The 18,460-nt window shown below is 38.5% G+C and overlaps 2 protein-coding genes across 7 annotated transcripts in view; both read left to right on the top strand.

Moving 5' to 3' along the window:
* Positions 1-18,460, top strand: part of LOC307170850 (interferon regulatory factor 2-like) — a 45,826-nt gene that overhangs the window by 15,477 nt on the left and 11,889 nt on the right. The window contains exons 1-3 of one of the 5 annotated variants that reach the window (XM_079892163.1): positions 15,370-15,594; positions 16,978-17,070; positions 17,220-17,319. In XM_079892163.1, the coding sequence (XP_079748289.1) occupies positions 16,984-17,070; positions 17,220-17,319 (187 nt within the window). In that variant the 5' untranslated portion in view covers positions 15,370-15,594; positions 16,978-16,983. Of the gene's footprint in view, positions 1-15,369; positions 15,866-16,977; positions 17,071-17,219; positions 17,320-18,460 lie in introns of those variants that run through there. The other 4 variants (XM_079892162.1, XM_079892160.1, XM_079892159.1 and 1 more) reach the window with 4 other exon arrangements.
* Positions 942-13,396, top strand: LOC307170846 (caspase-7-like). Of its 2 annotated transcripts, none has more exons than XM_079892153.1 (7): positions 942-1,225; positions 2,105-2,171; positions 5,343-5,479; positions 9,086-9,214; positions 9,286-9,461; positions 12,115-12,229; positions 12,314-13,396. In XM_079892153.1, exons 2-7 carry the CDS (start codon positions 2,110-2,112, stop codon positions 12,541-12,543), a joined length of 849 nt encoding a protein of 282 aa, XP_079748279.1. In that variant the 5' UTR covers positions 942-1,225; positions 2,105-2,109; the 3' UTR covers positions 12,544-13,396. The 2 variants fall into 2 exon arrangements, with proteins under 2 accessions (XP_079748279.1, XP_079748280.1); XM_079892154.1 differs by having other exon boundaries at positions 948-1,225; positions 2,080-2,171.

The raw sequence follows: 18,460 nt of genomic DNA, 5'->3' as shown, positions 1-18,460 counted from the left end.
AAACTTTGACAAACAAAACTTTGTATTCATATTAAGAATTTCCACGACAATGACGTTGCACGTTTTGGGGTTCCTCCAGTTGTGAGCATTCATAATGTTGAACAATTATGAATGCTCAAAACAACACGAAAAATTATATAAAAAATTCACAGACAACATATGTTCACATTCATGGCAAAATTCAAACGGGACCAGAAAATAATTATTTTCTCACATTCACTTGCATTGACGATTTTTCAACCTAGAGGTCCAGTGGGGTTGGCGGAAGGGGCGGGACTTACCAGCTCAGTGGAAATGTTTTTGAAAAAAAAAAAAAAATAGTGAACTTAGTTCAAAATTTTGAAGTATGAACTATGAACTGAACTAGTTCATTTTAAAATGTGTGAACTGAACTTTGAAATAGTTCATGTAGAAAGTGAACTTTCCCAACATTGACGCGTATGAAAAGCATAGCCTACAAATCTTTCCTGCGCGCCCCTGATCTGATTCTGCACGCGCTTCTCCAGCACGCGCTTACCTCAGTCTTCAATAGAAAGCCGCGCGCATTTCGTTTTGCTGACTAACATTAGTTTATCGACCTCTTTATTGAATAATTGCTTATAATTAATAATTATACGAGAGTAAATAGTGTGAATTCAGAGAGATTTGTCACGTATAATTGAAGAGAATTTGAAGTTAACCGAGAAGTTTTTGTTTACTGACCATAACGTTAATTGTTAACCATTTTTAACCATGTTAAAATATATTTTAACATATGTAACAACATATTTTTATAGATTACAAAAACGTATTGTGTCTTCAATCGCATTTATGGCTGGACATCACTTCTGTCAACTACTGCATAAATACGTACACAAAAAGATTATTTAGTGTGTTTATGTAATGCCTCACGGTAGTGATCCTAATGTGTGATGTTACTGCGCATGCGTAGAATCTCGTTTGTTGTAGATGGCATGTGGGAGGAGCGACAGTCTCCGGAACTCTTTACGATTACGACATTGGTCATATTCATAAAACGCAACGTATGCGGAATTTATTTAATATTTATGAGTTAGCTTTCGTTATTGGGTGATTTAAAAAAAAAAAAAAACACTGCTTAATTAATATTTAACCGTAAACTGCGCGCTTCCTCCCTGCAAAAGAAACCACAAACACCTCATTATAAAAACGACCTGAATTTCAGTTTCTATTTCAGAAGGAAATTAAAGTATCTGACAACACACCTGTAAGTTCTTTACTTTATTCCCATTAATTGCATCTTTACCTTTGCTTTTTCACTGATCTTTAAAAAAAAAAAGTTCTGAATGTTTTTGAGTGTTTTAATGACGAATGGATTCAGATAACAAGACGTGACTGTGTGTAAACACCACTAAAGAGATTCAGTGAAGAGTCTGTGTGTGTGTGTGTTTGACATTTCTGAGACAGTCTAAGACTAAAACGTATCATATTAGAAGAAGAAGAGTAACATTAAACTTATTTCATAATGTGTCTTTGGCAATCAAGAGAAACTGCCTGACATACTTTCTGTTACTGCAATTTGTGACCCCAATTCAAGTGACAATGACTCAGCCAGCCTTCATTCATCAAGCTGTGACATGTTTGTATATCTTATGATAATGATATTTGTGATCATTGTGACTTCACCATCATCTAAATCTAGAAAGAAGCAAACAAGTTAACAAGTTAGCATTTTAAGGGAACTTGACACACCTGTAGTTTTTTTTAGGAAATGTCTTTGAAACCAGTTGGTTTTGTTTTTGGCACAACATATATATAATTATATATTCTGTTTATGTAAAACTTGAGTTTTATCAAGTTTTACATAAACAGAATATATAATTATATATACTGTTGTGTTACCTAAAAATGTCCTTGTGGTTTTAATGACAAAATCATGGCGGAAGGAAATAAAGCAGGATGTGAATTGCAATCACACAACATTTACAGATAAACACTTACTGTAACTCACACATGCTGCATTTCCTGGAATTGCAAGAATACAGAAGGCTTAATGAATAATAGCTATTATTATTTTTTTTAAATTGCTGAAAATGTGTTGCAATATTAATTAATCAGTAGATCTGTTTCTTTTGTGTTCTTTTAGTGACCATGTCGGACGGAAAACCCAGGGGTGAAGACACTGTGGACGCCAGAAAAGGGAACGCACAAGAGTATGTGTTTGATTTTGATGGAAATTGTTTCGTTACAAACATATAATTACAAGAAACCGTCGATGGATATGTAGGTCATAGGTTCATTGAGGAATCACTGAGAAGATCATCCAAAATGTTAAAGTCCCCCTGTAGTAAATCATTTTATCCCTTAAAACTCATCTTTGATCGCTAAAATTACATATTTAAATGTTTTTTCCTTGAAGAAAATCCTTATGCCTTAAAATATCTTGAATGTAACTCGACACCCTTGCCTCATTTAGTATACGCAGTTCTATGAATATGCAAATGAGCCCCGCCTCCACTCACTCACTCAGCTCAGAGATCCACTGGTTGACGATCACACGTTGATCTGATTGGTTACAAGGTAGTTTGTGACGTCAGAAACACCAGCGATTTCAAAGCGTGTTTTTGAGACTGTCTTTGGTTCACTGCAGTTTTAAGGAGGAAATACTCAGCAATGCTGTCGACTTATGAATTTACACATGGTTTAAGCAGATTAAAAACACCACATAGACACATAAACAACATTAAAAACTGGAATTTCACCACAGGGGGACTTTTTATTGTATGATCAATCATTTGAATAGTGCATAACCACAAAAGGCCAGCAAAACAGGAACAAAATGAGTATGTGGAAAAAATTACTGGAGGAAATGAAGGGTTAAAATGAAACTGTAAACCCTCCGTTCTCTGCCTGGATCCAGTTGTTTCTGTGTCTTTTAGCAGTCTGTCAAAATATACCTCAGATTTCTTGTCAAATCTAGTTGTACAGTCGATCTCAAAGCTCTTTCCCGTTTTAGATGTGCTTTGTGTGTTTTTCAAGGCATTCACGCTCAAAACAAGTCTCCATTGACTGTGCATTGTGTGAAGCTGCTTCCTCCTTGTCATTACCTGATGTAGGTCAGATTCAGGAGATATGTTATCACAAAAAAAGCAAACCTGATCATCTAGACTTTTCTGCATCATGGTTCTGCGATGCTTTGTTTGGCCTTCATCTGTCTCACTACATTGAGCATCGGATTGTTGCTTCTGGGCACGAAGTAACTTTGTGTTGTTGAACCGAAGTCGACAATTGTAGTGATACTTCGCTTGGTTCCTTCTCAAAGTAGCTTCTATACCACCACCTTCATCCAGTCGTTCCAGGTCCAGGGTCATTGGCATTTTGTTCATCTTGTGAAAGAGTGGAATGTTGGTGGCAATCATTTTATAGCCATCATGTTGAGAAACATGATGGGTAGGTGGTGATTGGAGGGGTTCCTTTGTGTCTGTCTGACAAAGACAACATTTCATCCAATCAGTTGGCCTCTTGGCTGACATGGGATTTTCATTTGCCATTTTGGAGGTTTGTTGTCTGATTAAGGCCGAGGGGTTATCCTTTTACCACCTCAATCATAGACATAGTACACATTCAGGTATGGGATACAACTAGATCATTCAGCCCGATCATTCATCCAGTGCCATTTAAGTCCCGTGTGATCTGTACACCTTCCAGGTAAGCATACATGAACAAGTCATGTATTGCCCCGCTTACCCTTGGCTCGGCTCTCCCACGCTGGCACAACCTGTCAATTCAGGTGCGGCTATCTAAAAACATCTATTACTAGCTAATTGATGAGGGGCTGTTAGAAAGCATTTGGGACACTAAACTTAGCTATACTATTACTACTAGTCAAGAACTACAGTGAAAGTAAAACTAGATCAGCTGACACTGAATCCCATGCTGAGTTCCACAGCAGTGAAGTCACCAGTGTGCCCTGGTTGTGTAATGACGTTCACTCTATTAAGCAAAACCTTCCTTAACACATTAAATTGAGCTCTGACAGAAATGGTGGCCATCTTGAAAATGGTCGCCATCTTGAATTTTTGAGTGGCACACATCTTTTTCCATGATAATGTTCCTTTAAGAATATTTGTACCAAATTTCATGATAGCATCACTTTTTGAAAAAAAAAAATTAAGGATTCAAGAAAAATGGCGGCCATCTTGAAAAATGGCGGCCATTTTGAAAAATGGTTGCCATCTTGAAAAATGGTTGCCATCTTGAATTTTTGAGGGACAAGCACCGTTTTCCCAAAAAAACATTCTGAAGAGAGTATTTTCACAAAATGTTATGCCTACATCACTGTTTGAACAATTGACATAATGAGCATTTGACAGAAATAGCGGCCATCTTGAAAAAATGGCCGCCATGTTGAATTTTTGAGTGGCACACATCTTTTTCCATGATAATGTTCCTTTAAGAATATTTGTACCAAATTTCATGATAGCATCACCATTTGAAAAAAAAAAATTAAGGATTCAAGAAAAATGGCGGCCATCTTGAAAAATGGCGGCCATCTTGAAAAATGGTTGCCATCTTGAATTTTTGAGGGACAAGCACCGTTTTCCAAAAAAAACATTCTGAAGAGAGTATTTTCACAAAATGTAATGCCTACATCACTGTTTGAACGATTGACATAATGAGCATTTGATAGAAATAGCGGCCATCTTGAAAAAATGGCCGCCATGTTGAATTTTTGGATGGCCAACGTCTTTTTCCCAAAGAGTGACCCTTAGAGAGTATCTGTGCCAAATTTCATGCTTCTATACCAATTTGAACGATTCTCTCGAAATATGCCATTAATCTGCTGCACTACATAGTGTAGTTTTAGTGCATACTGAGTGTCAGGATCCCACAATTTTTTCACTTTTGTGTCCTTAAACGCTTGTTTTTTGGGGTCGACAGCTTATAAAAACTTTTTTCTGGGTTTTTTAGCTTGTTTGCTGCACACCTTGTCACATAGCAGCTTTTAGAAATGTTTTTTGTTTTTTGTAATAAGTCATAAATGACAAGGAGGCAGCTTCACACAATGCACAGTCAATGGAGACTGTTGGATTGTCCCCCTTCCCCCGGTGTGGGCGTGGTTTCAGATTATGATGCGCAACGCTCTGTCTCTATTGGTGGATCTCGTGTGAGTGACAGGTTGCCCCGCCATCCAGAAGTGTTTCACTCTGATTTATACGTCACAATAGGGAAGAAAAGACGAGCACAATTTCCGTGTCGTGCCGCTTGTGAAGTTCACAGTGTGAAGTTCATGAAAGTATCTGCTACCTAACCACTTCCTGAAGTGACTGTTTATAATTTGCACTTAAATTAGGAATGACTCATAAAAGTATTTGCTCTCGCAGGACTTCGTTCTTCACGGATGCCGGAGTCGATCAAACGGATGCCAAACCACGCTCTGATGCTTTCCAGTACAACATGAACTACGCCAGTCTGGGACAATGTGTGATCATCAACAACAAGAACTTCGACAGACAAACAGGTAAGAGCTGGGAAGCACACAGACGAAACCCCAAAACACAATTTTTTGAGATATGAACAGATATGAACAGGCTGCACATCACTGAAAACACTCCAATACAACCAATAAATTGGTTATTTGTGCGTTTTTCTGAGCAATTTTTGTTCTTCCGGGTTGAAAAGCAACGTCCGGGAATGTGAGGTAGAAGCGTGCCTTCGGAGCGTGTGATTGGCTGTCGGCTCGATTCTACGTCAGCTGACCCTCTCGAGCTAATCTCTGCATTCATGCATGAGAGAGAGCTCGTTCGATCCAATCACTGCGCTGTATAGAGCTGGTAAGTCCCGCCCCTTCCGCTAACCCCTCTGGACCTCTAGGTTGAAAAATCGTCAATGCAAGTGAATGTGAGAAAATAATTATTTTCTGGTCCCGTTTGAATTTTGCCATGAATGTGAACATATGTTGTCTGTGAATTTTTAATATAATTTTTTTGTGTGAAGAATGCTACAATTTAGCGGGTAGAAGTTTGATACGGTTAGACTTTGTGTGAGAGCACGTTGTGGACTACAACTCTTCGCTGCTTTCAGACGGGAATCTGAAGAAAGAACAGCCGATTTGGTTTGAATGTTGACATTTGGGTACAAAACACACAGGCATCTCGATCTGTCTCCATAGATCATCGCAGCATTAGCACCGTGATTTGACAAGTGGAGGGAAAATGTGTTATGGGGTGACGTCACATAGGCGACATGTAGTCTTTCTTTTCCACAACTGCTAGCCAAAGAATCATACAATATACGGTCAAACTCGTAACATGAAACATTATATAAAAAATTCACATACAACATATGTTCACATTCATGGCACAATTCAAACGGGACCAGAAAATAATTATTTTCTCACATTCACTTGCATTGACGATTTTTCAACCTAGAGGTCCAGTGGGGTTAGCGGAAGGGGCGGGACTTACCAGCTCTATTACGCATGAGATCGCATTACAGCGGAGAATTGAAACAACATCGGCGCGCACATGAGATCGGCTTCTGCGCGAAACGCCACGATGAGTTCAACAACGCTCGCAACGCGGATCATACGGATCAGATACAGACCGGATCGAGCATGTTTCAAGTTTTTATGGTCATATTTCATATACTCTAGTGCTCTAAACATGAACCAGCGCACATATTTTTAATCACGTCTTCTTCAAATGAAATATATGTGCAAATAAGGACAGTGATGCAGCCGTACGTCTGATCATGAACGCGATGGAATTATTCTGATACACAAAAGACAATTATGTAGACTTAATAATGGACAAAAAATAATGTGCCTTTATTCTTTCTGTGTTAAACTGTGTCATTTGTTCAGAGACTGTAGTGCTCGTAGATGAAGCCTAATGAAAATATTATTAAACCTTTTAAATGTTCTACCGCGTTTTTGCAGTTTGTTATATAGGATTTTTTTTTTTTATTCTGTTTTTTCCCCCTCAGTGGTCGTATTTTAAACGGGTGGTTGAATATGATTTGACTTTTCTAACTTTAGTTAGTGTGTAATGTTGCTGTTTGATCATAAACAACATCTGCAAAGTTACAACGCTCAAAGTTCAAAGCAAAGGGAGATATTTGCTTTTACAGAAATCGCTTTTTAAGGACTACAACAAACGGCTGGTAGAGACTACACCACATTCCTCCCGGGTGACATCACCAACCCTAGAATTTACATAAACCCCGCCCCCTGAACACACACGTTGAGAAGAGGACGAGATGTTGTAGTCGAGCACATTTGTGAGTCAGCTCAAGCTGTCGGATCCGTCTTTTCACATGCAATACAGTACGCAACACAAATACAAGAGCATGTCACTCTGTAGGCGTCTTACAACAGTTCCCACACGAGCAACTTATAGATTATCATGACAGAATCAGAGCATGTGAGCGGAGTGGAGCAGTGAGAATCTCCGCTCATCGCTCACGGAACTGTTCACCCCTCCGCTCCCCCGCTCAAAGCTACATCAGCTCCGCTCATTATCGCTCAGCGCTCAACGAGGTTTGCTTCATGCTCCACTCAAATTGCCCCCCGCTTGCTCCAAAAAAGGAAAAAAATCTACATGTACATCACATTTAGCTTAGACCACAGCCTTACCTCCTAAAGAACTAATGAGTAACAACAACATTTTTCAAATAGAAATGTTTTATTTCAAATTACAGGCCTATGTAAGAAGGAATATAGCCTACACAAAAAGTCCTGTAAAATTAAACGAATAAATGGGCCTAATAATATAAATAAAAATTATATAACCAAAAATATACATTACATTTTTTTAAAGTAAATTAACTATAAGGCCAGAATTTTGATAAGTTAACTTTTGCGCAGCGCGCACGATTAACATTTAAATTGGCTTCCATACACACAAACTGCTGTAAAATTAAACAAATAAATGGGCCTAATAATAGACCCATAAATATCATTACGGACGACACAAATTCGGCTAAATAAAACGAACCATTAGGTCTACTTGAATGAAAAAATGAATTTGTTTGAATATTACGCTATATTTAATTGTTACAAGTTACCGTATTCAATTTGCTAACCTTTTGTTTTCTTCCCAGCTGTTAGCATAGCTCACGTTCACGTTTTCGAGAGATGTGTCTTTTGAGATTCCAAAATGAATCTTTGCTGACTGAAACGATGTCTCCACATTCGTTTTCTTGTACCACATTATCATTGTTAGTTAGTTATATTAATAGTAGCCTACACCTGACCTGTATGACTTCTCATTTTCCTTTTTGAAGTACTTTTTGAACTCCATTATTGAGTCGAGTTTTGACTGAAAATAGTCTACTGTTGATGACTGTGCAAGACAGATGGATCCTGGTTTAGGTTTGACTGAGCATGCTTCAGACTCGTGGTGTGAGCTGAGCGAAATTGGAGCGGGAAATAAGGCGGCGCTCCGTCCTTTTAAAAATGCCGCTCTGCGCTCTGTCCAAGATCCGCCCGCTCCCCGCTCGCTCCCGCTCCACTCCGCTCACATGCTCTGGACAGAATATGCTAATTGAAGATAGTGAACTACACATCAGCTGCATAAATTCATCAACTAATCATTCAGAAATGTCCTGTTGCTTCTACATGTTGTCACTTCTTCTCGAGTCTCTCCATCATTTTCCGACTCCAGTTTAAACATAAAAGGCTGAACAGTTTCTGACATTTTAGTGTGTGTCTGCATAGAGCTTCTAACACACTTGAAGCTCCGCCCCCTGTGCCGGGAGCAGCAGCTCATTTGCATTTAAAGGAACACACACCAAACGACGTGTTTTTATTGACCCTCAAAAAGGGACAATTTAAACATGCTGTAAAAAATGAACAGTGGGGTGTTTTGACTTATTTTACATCTTGTAAAAAGGGGCATTATACCATATTTTACCTTTTAATTTTCATGTGTCTGTATAATGAGTGTGTTGCAGGTCTGTGTTTTATTGGTTGTTTTTCCTCCTACACTCCCACTTTTCCACAGTCTTCACGTCCATTTCTAGAGACTTTTTGAAACTCGACCAGGCTAAAACCGAGGGGTTTCAGGACACTTTAAGGGTTTAGTTCAGGCATTTGTTTATCCTAATTTTAATCTCTTTTAAACAGCAATGGGAGTTCGTAACGGGACAGACGAGGATGCAAAGAATGCGATGGCGACCTTCTCAAAGCTAGGCTTCAAAGTCAGTACTAGGAATGATCAAACTGTCTCAGGCATGATGGATGTGTTAACTAAAGGTATGTTTTGCATCACTGATTGATTAGAATAATTGAATGGCTCATAAACTCACAAAGTCTTCCATCCTCAGTGTCTCGGGAGGATCACAGTAAGTCGGCCATGTTTGTGTGTGTGTTGTTGAGTCATGGAGACGATGGGATGATTTATGGCACGGATGGAGCTATAGCACTGAAGAGACTGTTTGAGCTCTTCAGAGGAGATCACTGCACTTCACTGGTGGGAAAACCCAAGCTTTTCTTCATTCAGGTGAGCGTCACGAGTCAAGTCACCTTCATTTATACAGCGCTTTAACAATATAGATTGTTTCAAAGCAGCTTTACAGTGATAACAGGAGATTACAGTAACTAGTGATGTGACATTTGAACCGAGGCGTCGGAGCGTGTGTCGAGAAAAAGTGGGCGTGCCAGATGAAGCCGCGATTCGAGGCTTGTGTTGTTAACGTGAAAATCACGTGACTAATGACAAACGAGGCCTCGGTTTGTGTAAATACGTCATCGGTTCGGTCTGAGTGTCGCTTCCGGATAAAAGGCGATTCGAAACTCGCGCCTCCTTGTGGGTGTTGTCAGGAGTAGTAGTAGTGTCAGAGAGTTATCATTGTCACTGTCGTTATTGTGTCATATGTGAGGGCTGTAGGCCTATATTATTACATTATTAGGTTAGAATAGTTATAGTAGCCTATATTATTATTATTATAGTAGGCCTAGCTATATTATAGTCTTGTTATATTAATTAGATAAGATTATTTGGATTGCCTTAGATTTTTGGATCTGGAATGGACTGCTTTTTGATTTGGATTGCCCTTTTGGATTTGTTTGCTTTTTGTGACTCTTCCTTTTTCCTGGTAATGGAGCCAGCAAGAAAGAGGGAATCCTGCTCAACAGAAGCATCAGTTTCCTCATTTGTACCACTGCCATTTTTACGTTCCCCTTCATCCTCTGTTCCTTGTGAAAGGATCTTTTCCAAGGCTAGAGAGATTTTGTCCAAGAAGAGGAATCGTCTAAACCCCAACAACACTTGAAATAATTCTGTTTCTCAATAAAAAATCAATTTTTATTTTCCTTCCTTCCGGACTATTCTGTTGCAGTTTACTTTAATCTGTTATCTATAATCTGTTAAATTAATAAATGTACTTTATTACACTCCCTCTAACATAAGCACTGCACTCAACACAGTGTCACTGTTGTTGTTCATACTGTCCCTATCCAAACAATTTATGAATAATTAATTAACTGTGTGTGTGTGACTCTGCACAAGTAAATTCAGACAGAGAAAGATACATATTTTATATTATACACAGTAATGGACAAATGTCTGATCATGTATTTTTATTATTGCAAATGAAAGGTACAAAATAAATAAAGAAATATTTTTTATTTATAAAAATATTTTTATAAAATATACATATAAATATAAATATACAAATAAATATAAATATTTATTTGTTTATTTGTATATTTACATTACAAATAAATATTTTATATTTATAAAAGTATTTTTATAAAATACAATTTTTATAAAAAAAATATTTTTTATTAAATTAGGGAGGGAGGGCGCGACACTGGTTCAGAATGAATGAATTTGTCTGCTATTTCTTTGCACAGTAGCTAGGTGTCACTAGTGAGCAATGCTGAATGAAGCTTCGAGTAATGAACCTTTGGCTGAAGCAATGGCCTGCGAGGTCTCATTGGTTCAGGAAGCCTCATTTTGCCATCACTAACAGTAACAGAGATTGTTTTACAGCAGATCTAGAATAAAGTTATTGTCCAGATAAAGTTAGTTTTGATTGATTCACTTCTGTAAAGATCATTAGTTATTAACTTAGGGTCTGCTAACATGACACCGTTCTAACAGAAAACCCGCTCGGACCCGTTCACTCGCACAACAACAGTGTCTGCTCGAGAAAACAAACCTTGAAACAGCGTGCAGGCGTTGAATAATAAAAAATAATAAAAGATTATCATCTCCGCGCAAACTTCAAAAACACGTATCTGTGAAAACGGAATAAGAGATGAGATGCGTTTCTTGCTCAAAATGCTAATCTTGCAGACAGATTTTGCAGATTTTTAACGTTTTCAAAAGAAGACTCTTCTGCTCACCAAGGCTGCATTTATTTAATTAAAAATAGGAAAAAAACAACAATATTGTGAAATATTATTATAATGTAAATCAGCTGTTCTCTATGTGAATATATAGTAAAGTGTAATTTATTCCAGTGATCAAAGCTGAATTTCCAGCATCATTACTCCAGTCTTCAGTGTCACATGATCCTTCAGAAATCATGCATGTTTTTCATTATTCTTTGATGAATATAAAGTTCAGAAGAACAGCATTTATCTGAAATAGAATGCTTTTTTAACATTATACGCAACCATTCAAAAGTTTGGAAGGAAATTAAAGAAATTAATACTTTTATTCAGCAAGGATGCATTAAATTAAAAAAAAAGTGACAGAAAAGACATTTATAATGTTACAAAATATTATATTTCAGATAAATGCTGATCTTTTGAACTTTCTAACTTGATCTTGCCTTAAAACATCTTGAATGTAACTCGACACCCTTGCCTCATTTAGTATGCGCGGTTCTATGAATATGCTAATGAGCCCCGCCTCCACTCACTCACTCAGCTCAGAGATCCACTGGTTGACGATCACACGTTGATCTGATTGGTTACAAGGTAGTTTGTGACGTCAGAAACACCAGTGATTTCAAAGCGTGTTTTTGAGACTGTCTTTGGTTCACTGCAGATTTAAGGAGGAAATACTCAGCAATGGTGTCGACTTATGAATTTACACATGGTTAAAGCACATTAAAAACACCACATTAAAAGCTGTATTTTTACTTAAGAGTGTTGCTTTAGTTGCTCTTTCACAGATGTGTTGACCCTGTGTGTGTCTCCAGGCTTGTCGAGGCACAGATCTGGACTCTGGCATTGAAGCAGACGGTGAAGGTGACACGGAAACAAGGAGAATTCCAGTGGAGGCTGATTTCCTGTATGCGTACTCCGCGGCACCAGGTATCTAATGTCTCGCTCAATGCCGTTTCCTCACAAAACCCAAATGCACTCGCCCTCAAACGTGTGCTTTCTGTCTCTCCTCAGGGTATTACTCCTGGAGGAACGTCGCTCAGGGTTCCTGGTTCATCTCCTCGCTCTGTGAGATGATGTCGAAATACGGCAAGCAACTGGAGATCATGCAGATCATGACACGTGTCAACCACAAGGTGGCGCTCGACTTCGAATCCTCCTGCAGTACGCCAGGGTTCGGTGGAAAGAAACAGATACCTTGCATTGTATCTATGCTGACCAAAGAACTCTACTTCCATAAATAATTCATCTTTATTTTACTGATTAAGTTGCAATGGGATAAAAAAACACTTTTTAAAGCATTTTTATTGTATCTAGTCAAACCAACATTTATTCAGACACCGTCAACATCTCTCACTTTATCACAGTTTATTCGAAATATGAGCAGAACTCAGTTGATATTTGACTGGTTTTGTCCGTCCTTCTGTTAGACTGTCTCACACATGAATTATGTTGAATATCTGTCAGCTGTTAAATTTAACTACACAATTAGATAATACCAGTTTAGCTCAACCAATCACCAAGCAATGCTTCATTGTGTTCAGTCTGTGTGTAAAAAGAGCATTAGCAATTAAAGAAAACACACTTCAACAAAACATGATCAGCTCAAAGTGTAGGAATCATTTTTGGGTCCAAATTGTCACTGGTTATCCACTGTATGAAGAATTTTTGTGTATAATATGTCACAGTTTACTTTATTTTGCTCTCCTCACTTACATAACTGAACTATAGTGTCCTGATCACACTAGTAAGAAAATATTAAAAATTATATCTGGTGTCTGAATAATATTTGGTTTGACTGTAGCGGTTTGGATTTTAATGTGCTATTATCTGATCAGGAGTATTTGAAATTACTATCTAGTCTTTCTGGTTATGGTGTGGGAGATGTTTACAGCGCTGGTTTTGACGGACAGCTCTTTTTTAATCTTTATATGCACATGTAAGCGGTCTGTCATTATTTAAGCCTCATCTGAATGTTTGCGTTGTTTAAAGTTCACAGTTTTCATGCAATAAAGATTCTTTTACAGGAAGAAGATGTGAATATAAACATTAGCACAATTTTAATGATGATAAATAAACATTTTACTTTGGTATTTCATTTGTGTGCGTTGTGTAATTAGCTTTGAGTTGAGCAAATACTGAAGACGAGAGAAGAGAAATTTCAAAAACAAGATAAAGAGCTAGTGTGTGTGTGTGTGTGTGTGTGTGTGTGTGTGTGTGTTGAGCATCAAATCATCATATCAGTGATTTCTGAAGGATCATGTGACACTGAAGACTGGAGTAATGATGCTGAAAATTCAGCTTTGATCACAGGAATAAATTACACTTTACTGTATATTCACATAGAAAACAGATATTTTAAATTATAAAAAAAAATCACATTTTTTACTGTATTTTTAATTAAATGAAAGCAGCCTCAGTGAGCATAAGAGACTTTTTAGACTGAAAAATTAAAATTCTATTTAATCTGTGAATTCTGATCTAAAAGCAGGAGTTTAAATTAATACCTAATACAGCCAAAAAAAAAAAAAAACTATAGTGTTTCTTTCAAAAACAACTTTTGAAAGGTAGTGTATAAAGTCTACATATGTAGAAACATACTTATTCAGTTAATGTTAAATTATATATATTTTTAAAAATATTTTTGAAAACTTCTCACTTCACAGCATGCAGTTTGCAGGTAGTTTGTTAAACAGATTGACATAATTCCTCTGAAACTGCTTGAGAGGAAAAGAAACGAGTCTTTCTTCAGCACTAGGTGGCGCTGTGTTCTAGTTCTGCTGAAAAACAAGGTGTGTTCCTGAGAAATGCAACAGAAAGCAGAACTGTTCCCCGAAACCTTGCCGTACCTTATTTCTGTTTCACTCCTGTTTCTCAACTCTGCGTCAAGCTGTTTCCTTTTTGTCAAAAATACATACAGGGGAAAACCTGGATGATTTAAGAAAGAAAGTGGGTTTTAGAAATGCTTTTTGCAATTATAGTCCTCTAGTAAAGACTATGTGAGTCCAATGCATTATTTAAATGGGGTTTGTGTTGCTAGAGTTTGTGTTGCATCATAAGCTGGGAGTTGCAGGGCTTGGCAGCAGAGATAAGATATGACTGTGTGTGTGTGTGTGTGTGTGTGTGTGTGGACACACTGAGGATAGTATTGCACAGCTATACCTTATTCAGCTATACTTGCATTGCCTTTCTCATCTCTAGAGCTCATGATTTTTTGGAAATGTCATTCCAGCTACAGTGATGAACTGAACTAATATGTGCACTTACACACACACAAACACACAAAAAATACAAAAGACGAATGCAATTTTGAATACAGCAATACGCAACATCTGCACATAAATATATGTGATATATATCACAACTGAACTCTCAGGAACATGAGACTTTAGGGCATTTTCCTATTCAAACACAACCAGCACTTCTGCACGTTGCAGCTTCGCCTTTAAGAAGCAATAACGAAACAACGAGGAAGTGAAAATGAAATCGACTTTCGCATTTCAGCCTTGCAGCCAATAAGCAGACCAGCTCAAAAACTACTATGGCAAAGACTTAGCTCATGAATATTAAGTAGGTCCAAAGACGTTGCTTGGGTTAAACTCTGGAGAGTCCAGTAAATGTGAATTTCAAAGTGCTTGATTCATTTATATGTAGTATTGCGATATAAACAATATATTCAGTCACATGTGTGACAGGGAATATTTAATACAATATGGTGACAGTGATGTTAATGAAAAAAATAATAGCAATATACAATAAAAAAATATTTAAATGTAATATTCATAAGCAATATAATATTTATTTTCCTTGTGTAGTAATACAAAAAGATTTATATTATTTGTACTATTAATTTTCCCAGTTTATTTTTGGTAAAACAAACCAACTTACAAACAAGTCTGCTTTTCAGCCAATCGGTGTGCGAACGTCTCGCTACGTAATTAATATTCATGAGTCAAGCTTTCCCCATGACATCATTCCCTCCCACTTATGTGCGCCCTCTCCATATGCCATCCAATCAGCTCGCGAACGGCTCGCCTACGTCGTTAATATTAATGAGACACTTCTGCGCCATAGTAGGATTTGTAAACACGAAGTAAGCGCACAACACACACTCACACACACGCACACTGGGGATTTCCACCCAAGCGCTTGTTTCCTTCACTTGTTTTGCTTTCGATCTGAAGAGCGAAATCAAACCCATTTGACTTTTTGTTTTGTTATCGAGAACTACAAATTGTCAAGACTCTTCACAGACTATTTGCTTTTATCTCTGGAGTGATTTCCACGCGTCGCAGGTAATAAATCGCGTTTCCGCATGTATTTATGGGGGCTCGGTATGAATATAAGTGCATGTTTATGCTGTAGGCCACGTAGAGTTGCAGGGGTGAGTGTAAAATCGAAAGTCAAGGGGTGTTTGGATCCAATGGGAATCAAGGAATGTTTTATTTTCACTTTTGAGTTGACTTGACAACACTAACACACTTATTTGTGGAGGTTGAAGTCTTCTGATTCAGTGTACTGTTAAGAATGATTGGGCAACACTGGACGCCACAATGTCATTTGACAGTAAGTACAGTGCAGACCTAATGAATAACGTGTGTTTTATTATCAACTTATGTGGTTGAGAAGTTTGCATGGTCTTGAGGATATTGGTATTGACTTACATGGGCAAGTACAGGGTGTAACACTGGCACTGCAATGGTAGAGAGTCTGTCATGAACTGGTGCACCATCTGTATCCAAATTCTGTCTGATAAGCTGATATAGCTTGATATTCACATAACATGTTAAAAATGAGTTTCTTTAAGAAATAGAGCTCATAATCTAATGCTTTCCATTTATGTTGGCACTAGATGATGGCAAAAAATCTAAATATAGGCCTAAACAGTTAAATATCCAGTACAAGTGAGCTAAAAATCACTAACATCAGCTGATATGAGACTAATATTTCATCATGCTTCCCTAGTTATTGAGTTATGGTTTTGTGTGGTTTAATAGATTGTGTTTTAACATTGTTGCGTCATAATTGTGTTTCTCATGTTAGCATGCAGTGAAATGCATGCATGTTGTTGTTCCATGCCTTTGTTCACTCTTATGGACCATAAAAGCTCAAAGGTCTAAGCGACAAACGGATGATTTTAATGAGTGGGTTTTCATTGTGATTAACTATAAACCTTTTTATGAGCTCAAATCGGTTAATCTGTAACTTTTGATTTGCACATTCTAGCATCAAGCAGTTTTGATGTCTGTCATCATGCATGATCAATATTACAGGTTTAGCCACATGCACTCGTTCTTAGAAAATCTCTCTCTCTCTCTCTCTCTCTCTCTCTCTCTCTCTCTCTCTCTCTCTCTCTCTCTCTCTCTCTCTCTCACTCTCACACACACACAAGCACACAGGCACTTCTGCGTCCTCTGTTTGTGTTGTCATTCAGGCCCTGACTCATGGAGAAAAAACCAAACCAATCATCTCATAATCATTTAGTTTGCTGTAACTTTCAGTAAATTGTGATTCAGATGGTCTCTCCTGGTGGTTTGTTTTCAGAAACGGGGTTAAAGTTTGTCATCTTGCTTCCTGGAAAGTCATGAAGGAATGTACAACCTGTTGAAGGAGGAAAAGTTGCTGTCAAACTTTGACAAATTCCAGATCTCTCTCTATCTCTCTCTCTTCTTCTCTAGGACAGCATGCCGGTAGAGAGAATGCGAATGAGGCCGTGGTTGGAAGAGCAGATAAACTCGTGTAAAATACCGGGGCTGAAATGGGTCAACAAGGTACTGTGACTGTGCTAGTCTTTTTATAGCATTTAATTGGTGAAAACTACAATCGCCATGAGCATGGTGAAGCGTTTCGTCATTTTTAAGTGCACATACGCAGGGTGTGTCTTGATCCGTGACATCTTTTGCATGTTCTTTGCCTGCAGGAGAAGAGAATATTCCAGATTCCATGGATGCATGCTGCGCGACACGGCTGGGACGTGGAGAAAGATGCTCCTCTCTTCCGAAACTGGGCCATACACACAGGTGCAGTCAGCATGAAACACTGACATATATGCATGTAAACATAAACACACACATACAGACAGAATGTTCGTGTGAAAATCTCATTCTCTGAGCGAAATAGTGTGCTTAAAACTGTTTAAAACTCAGTCACAATGTGAGGATGCTGCTTTGCATTTGCCAAGACGAGCTGTTGTTGTTGGCAAAAGCTGTTGCATTGTGGTTGTTTGGGAATTTTGAATGGTTGCTGGGGTTTCTAGTTGATTTCTAGGGTTTTCTTTGAGCATGCTGGGTTTTACTAGTTGGTTGATGGGGTGTTCTGGGAGGATGCTGGGGTTTTACTAGTTGGTTGATGGGGTGTTCTGGGAGGATGCTAGGGTTTTACTAGTTGGTTGATGGGGTGTTCTGGGAGGATGCTGGGGTTTTACTAGTTGGTTGATGGGGTGTTCTGGGAGGATGCTAGGGTTTTACTAGTTGGTTGATGGGGTGTTCTGGGAGGATGCTGGGGTTTTACTAGTTGGTTGATGGGGTGTTCTGGGAGGATGCTAGGGTTTTACTAGTTGGTTGATGGGGTGTTCTGGGAGGATGCTGGGGTTTTACTAGTTGGTTGATGGAGTGTTCTGGGAGGATGCTAGGGTTTTACTAGTTAGTTGATGGAGTGTTCTGGGAGGATGCTAGGGTTTTACTAGTTGGTTGATGGGGTGTTCTGGGAGGATGCTGGGTTTTACTAGTTGGTTGATGGGGTGTTCTGGGAGGATGCTGGGGTTTTACTAGTTGGTTGATGGGGTGTTCTGGGAGGATGCTGGGGTTTTACTAGTTGGTTGATGGGGTGTTCTGGGAGGATGCTGGGGTTTTACTAGTTGGTTGATGGGGTGTTCTGGGAGGATGCTAGGGTTTTACTAGTTGGTTGATGGGGTGTTCTTGGAGGATGCTAGGGTTTTACTAGTTGGTTGATGGGGTGTTCTGGGAGGATGCTAGAGTTTTACTAGTTGGTTGATGGGGTGTTCTGGGAGGATGCTAGGGTTTTACTAGTTGGTTGATGGGGTGTTCTGGGAGGATGCTAGGGTTTTACTAGTTGGTTGATGGGGTGTTCTGGGAGGATGCTAGGGTTTTACTAGTTGGTTGATGGGGTGTTCTGGGAGGATGCTAGGGTTTTACTAGTTGG

Source organism: Squalius cephalus (assembly GCF_949319135.1).
Source record: "Squalius cephalus genome assembly, chromosome: 14".
Taxonomy (NCBI): Eukaryota; Metazoa; Chordata; class Actinopteri; order Cypriniformes; family Leuciscidae; genus Squalius; species Squalius cephalus.
The sequence above is the reverse complement of the archived record's forward strand: the minus strand, read 5'-3'. Positions and strand labels throughout refer to the sequence as shown.

Excerpts from the sequence above, each read along its gene's own strand:
- LOC307170846 (XM_079892153.1), top strand. The coding sequence starts at position 2,110 with ATGTCGGACGGAAAACCCAGGGGTGAAGACACTGTGGACGCCAGAAAA. Across the intron at positions 2,172-5,342 it reads AGAAAAGGGAACGCACAAGA|GACTTCGTTCTTCACGGATG; the intron begins GTATGTGTTTGA and ends TTGCTCTCGCAG. Across the intron at positions 9,215-9,285 it reads GATGGATGTGTTAACTAAAG|TGTCTCGGGAGGATCACAGT; the intron begins GTATGTTTTGCA and ends TTCCATCCTCAG.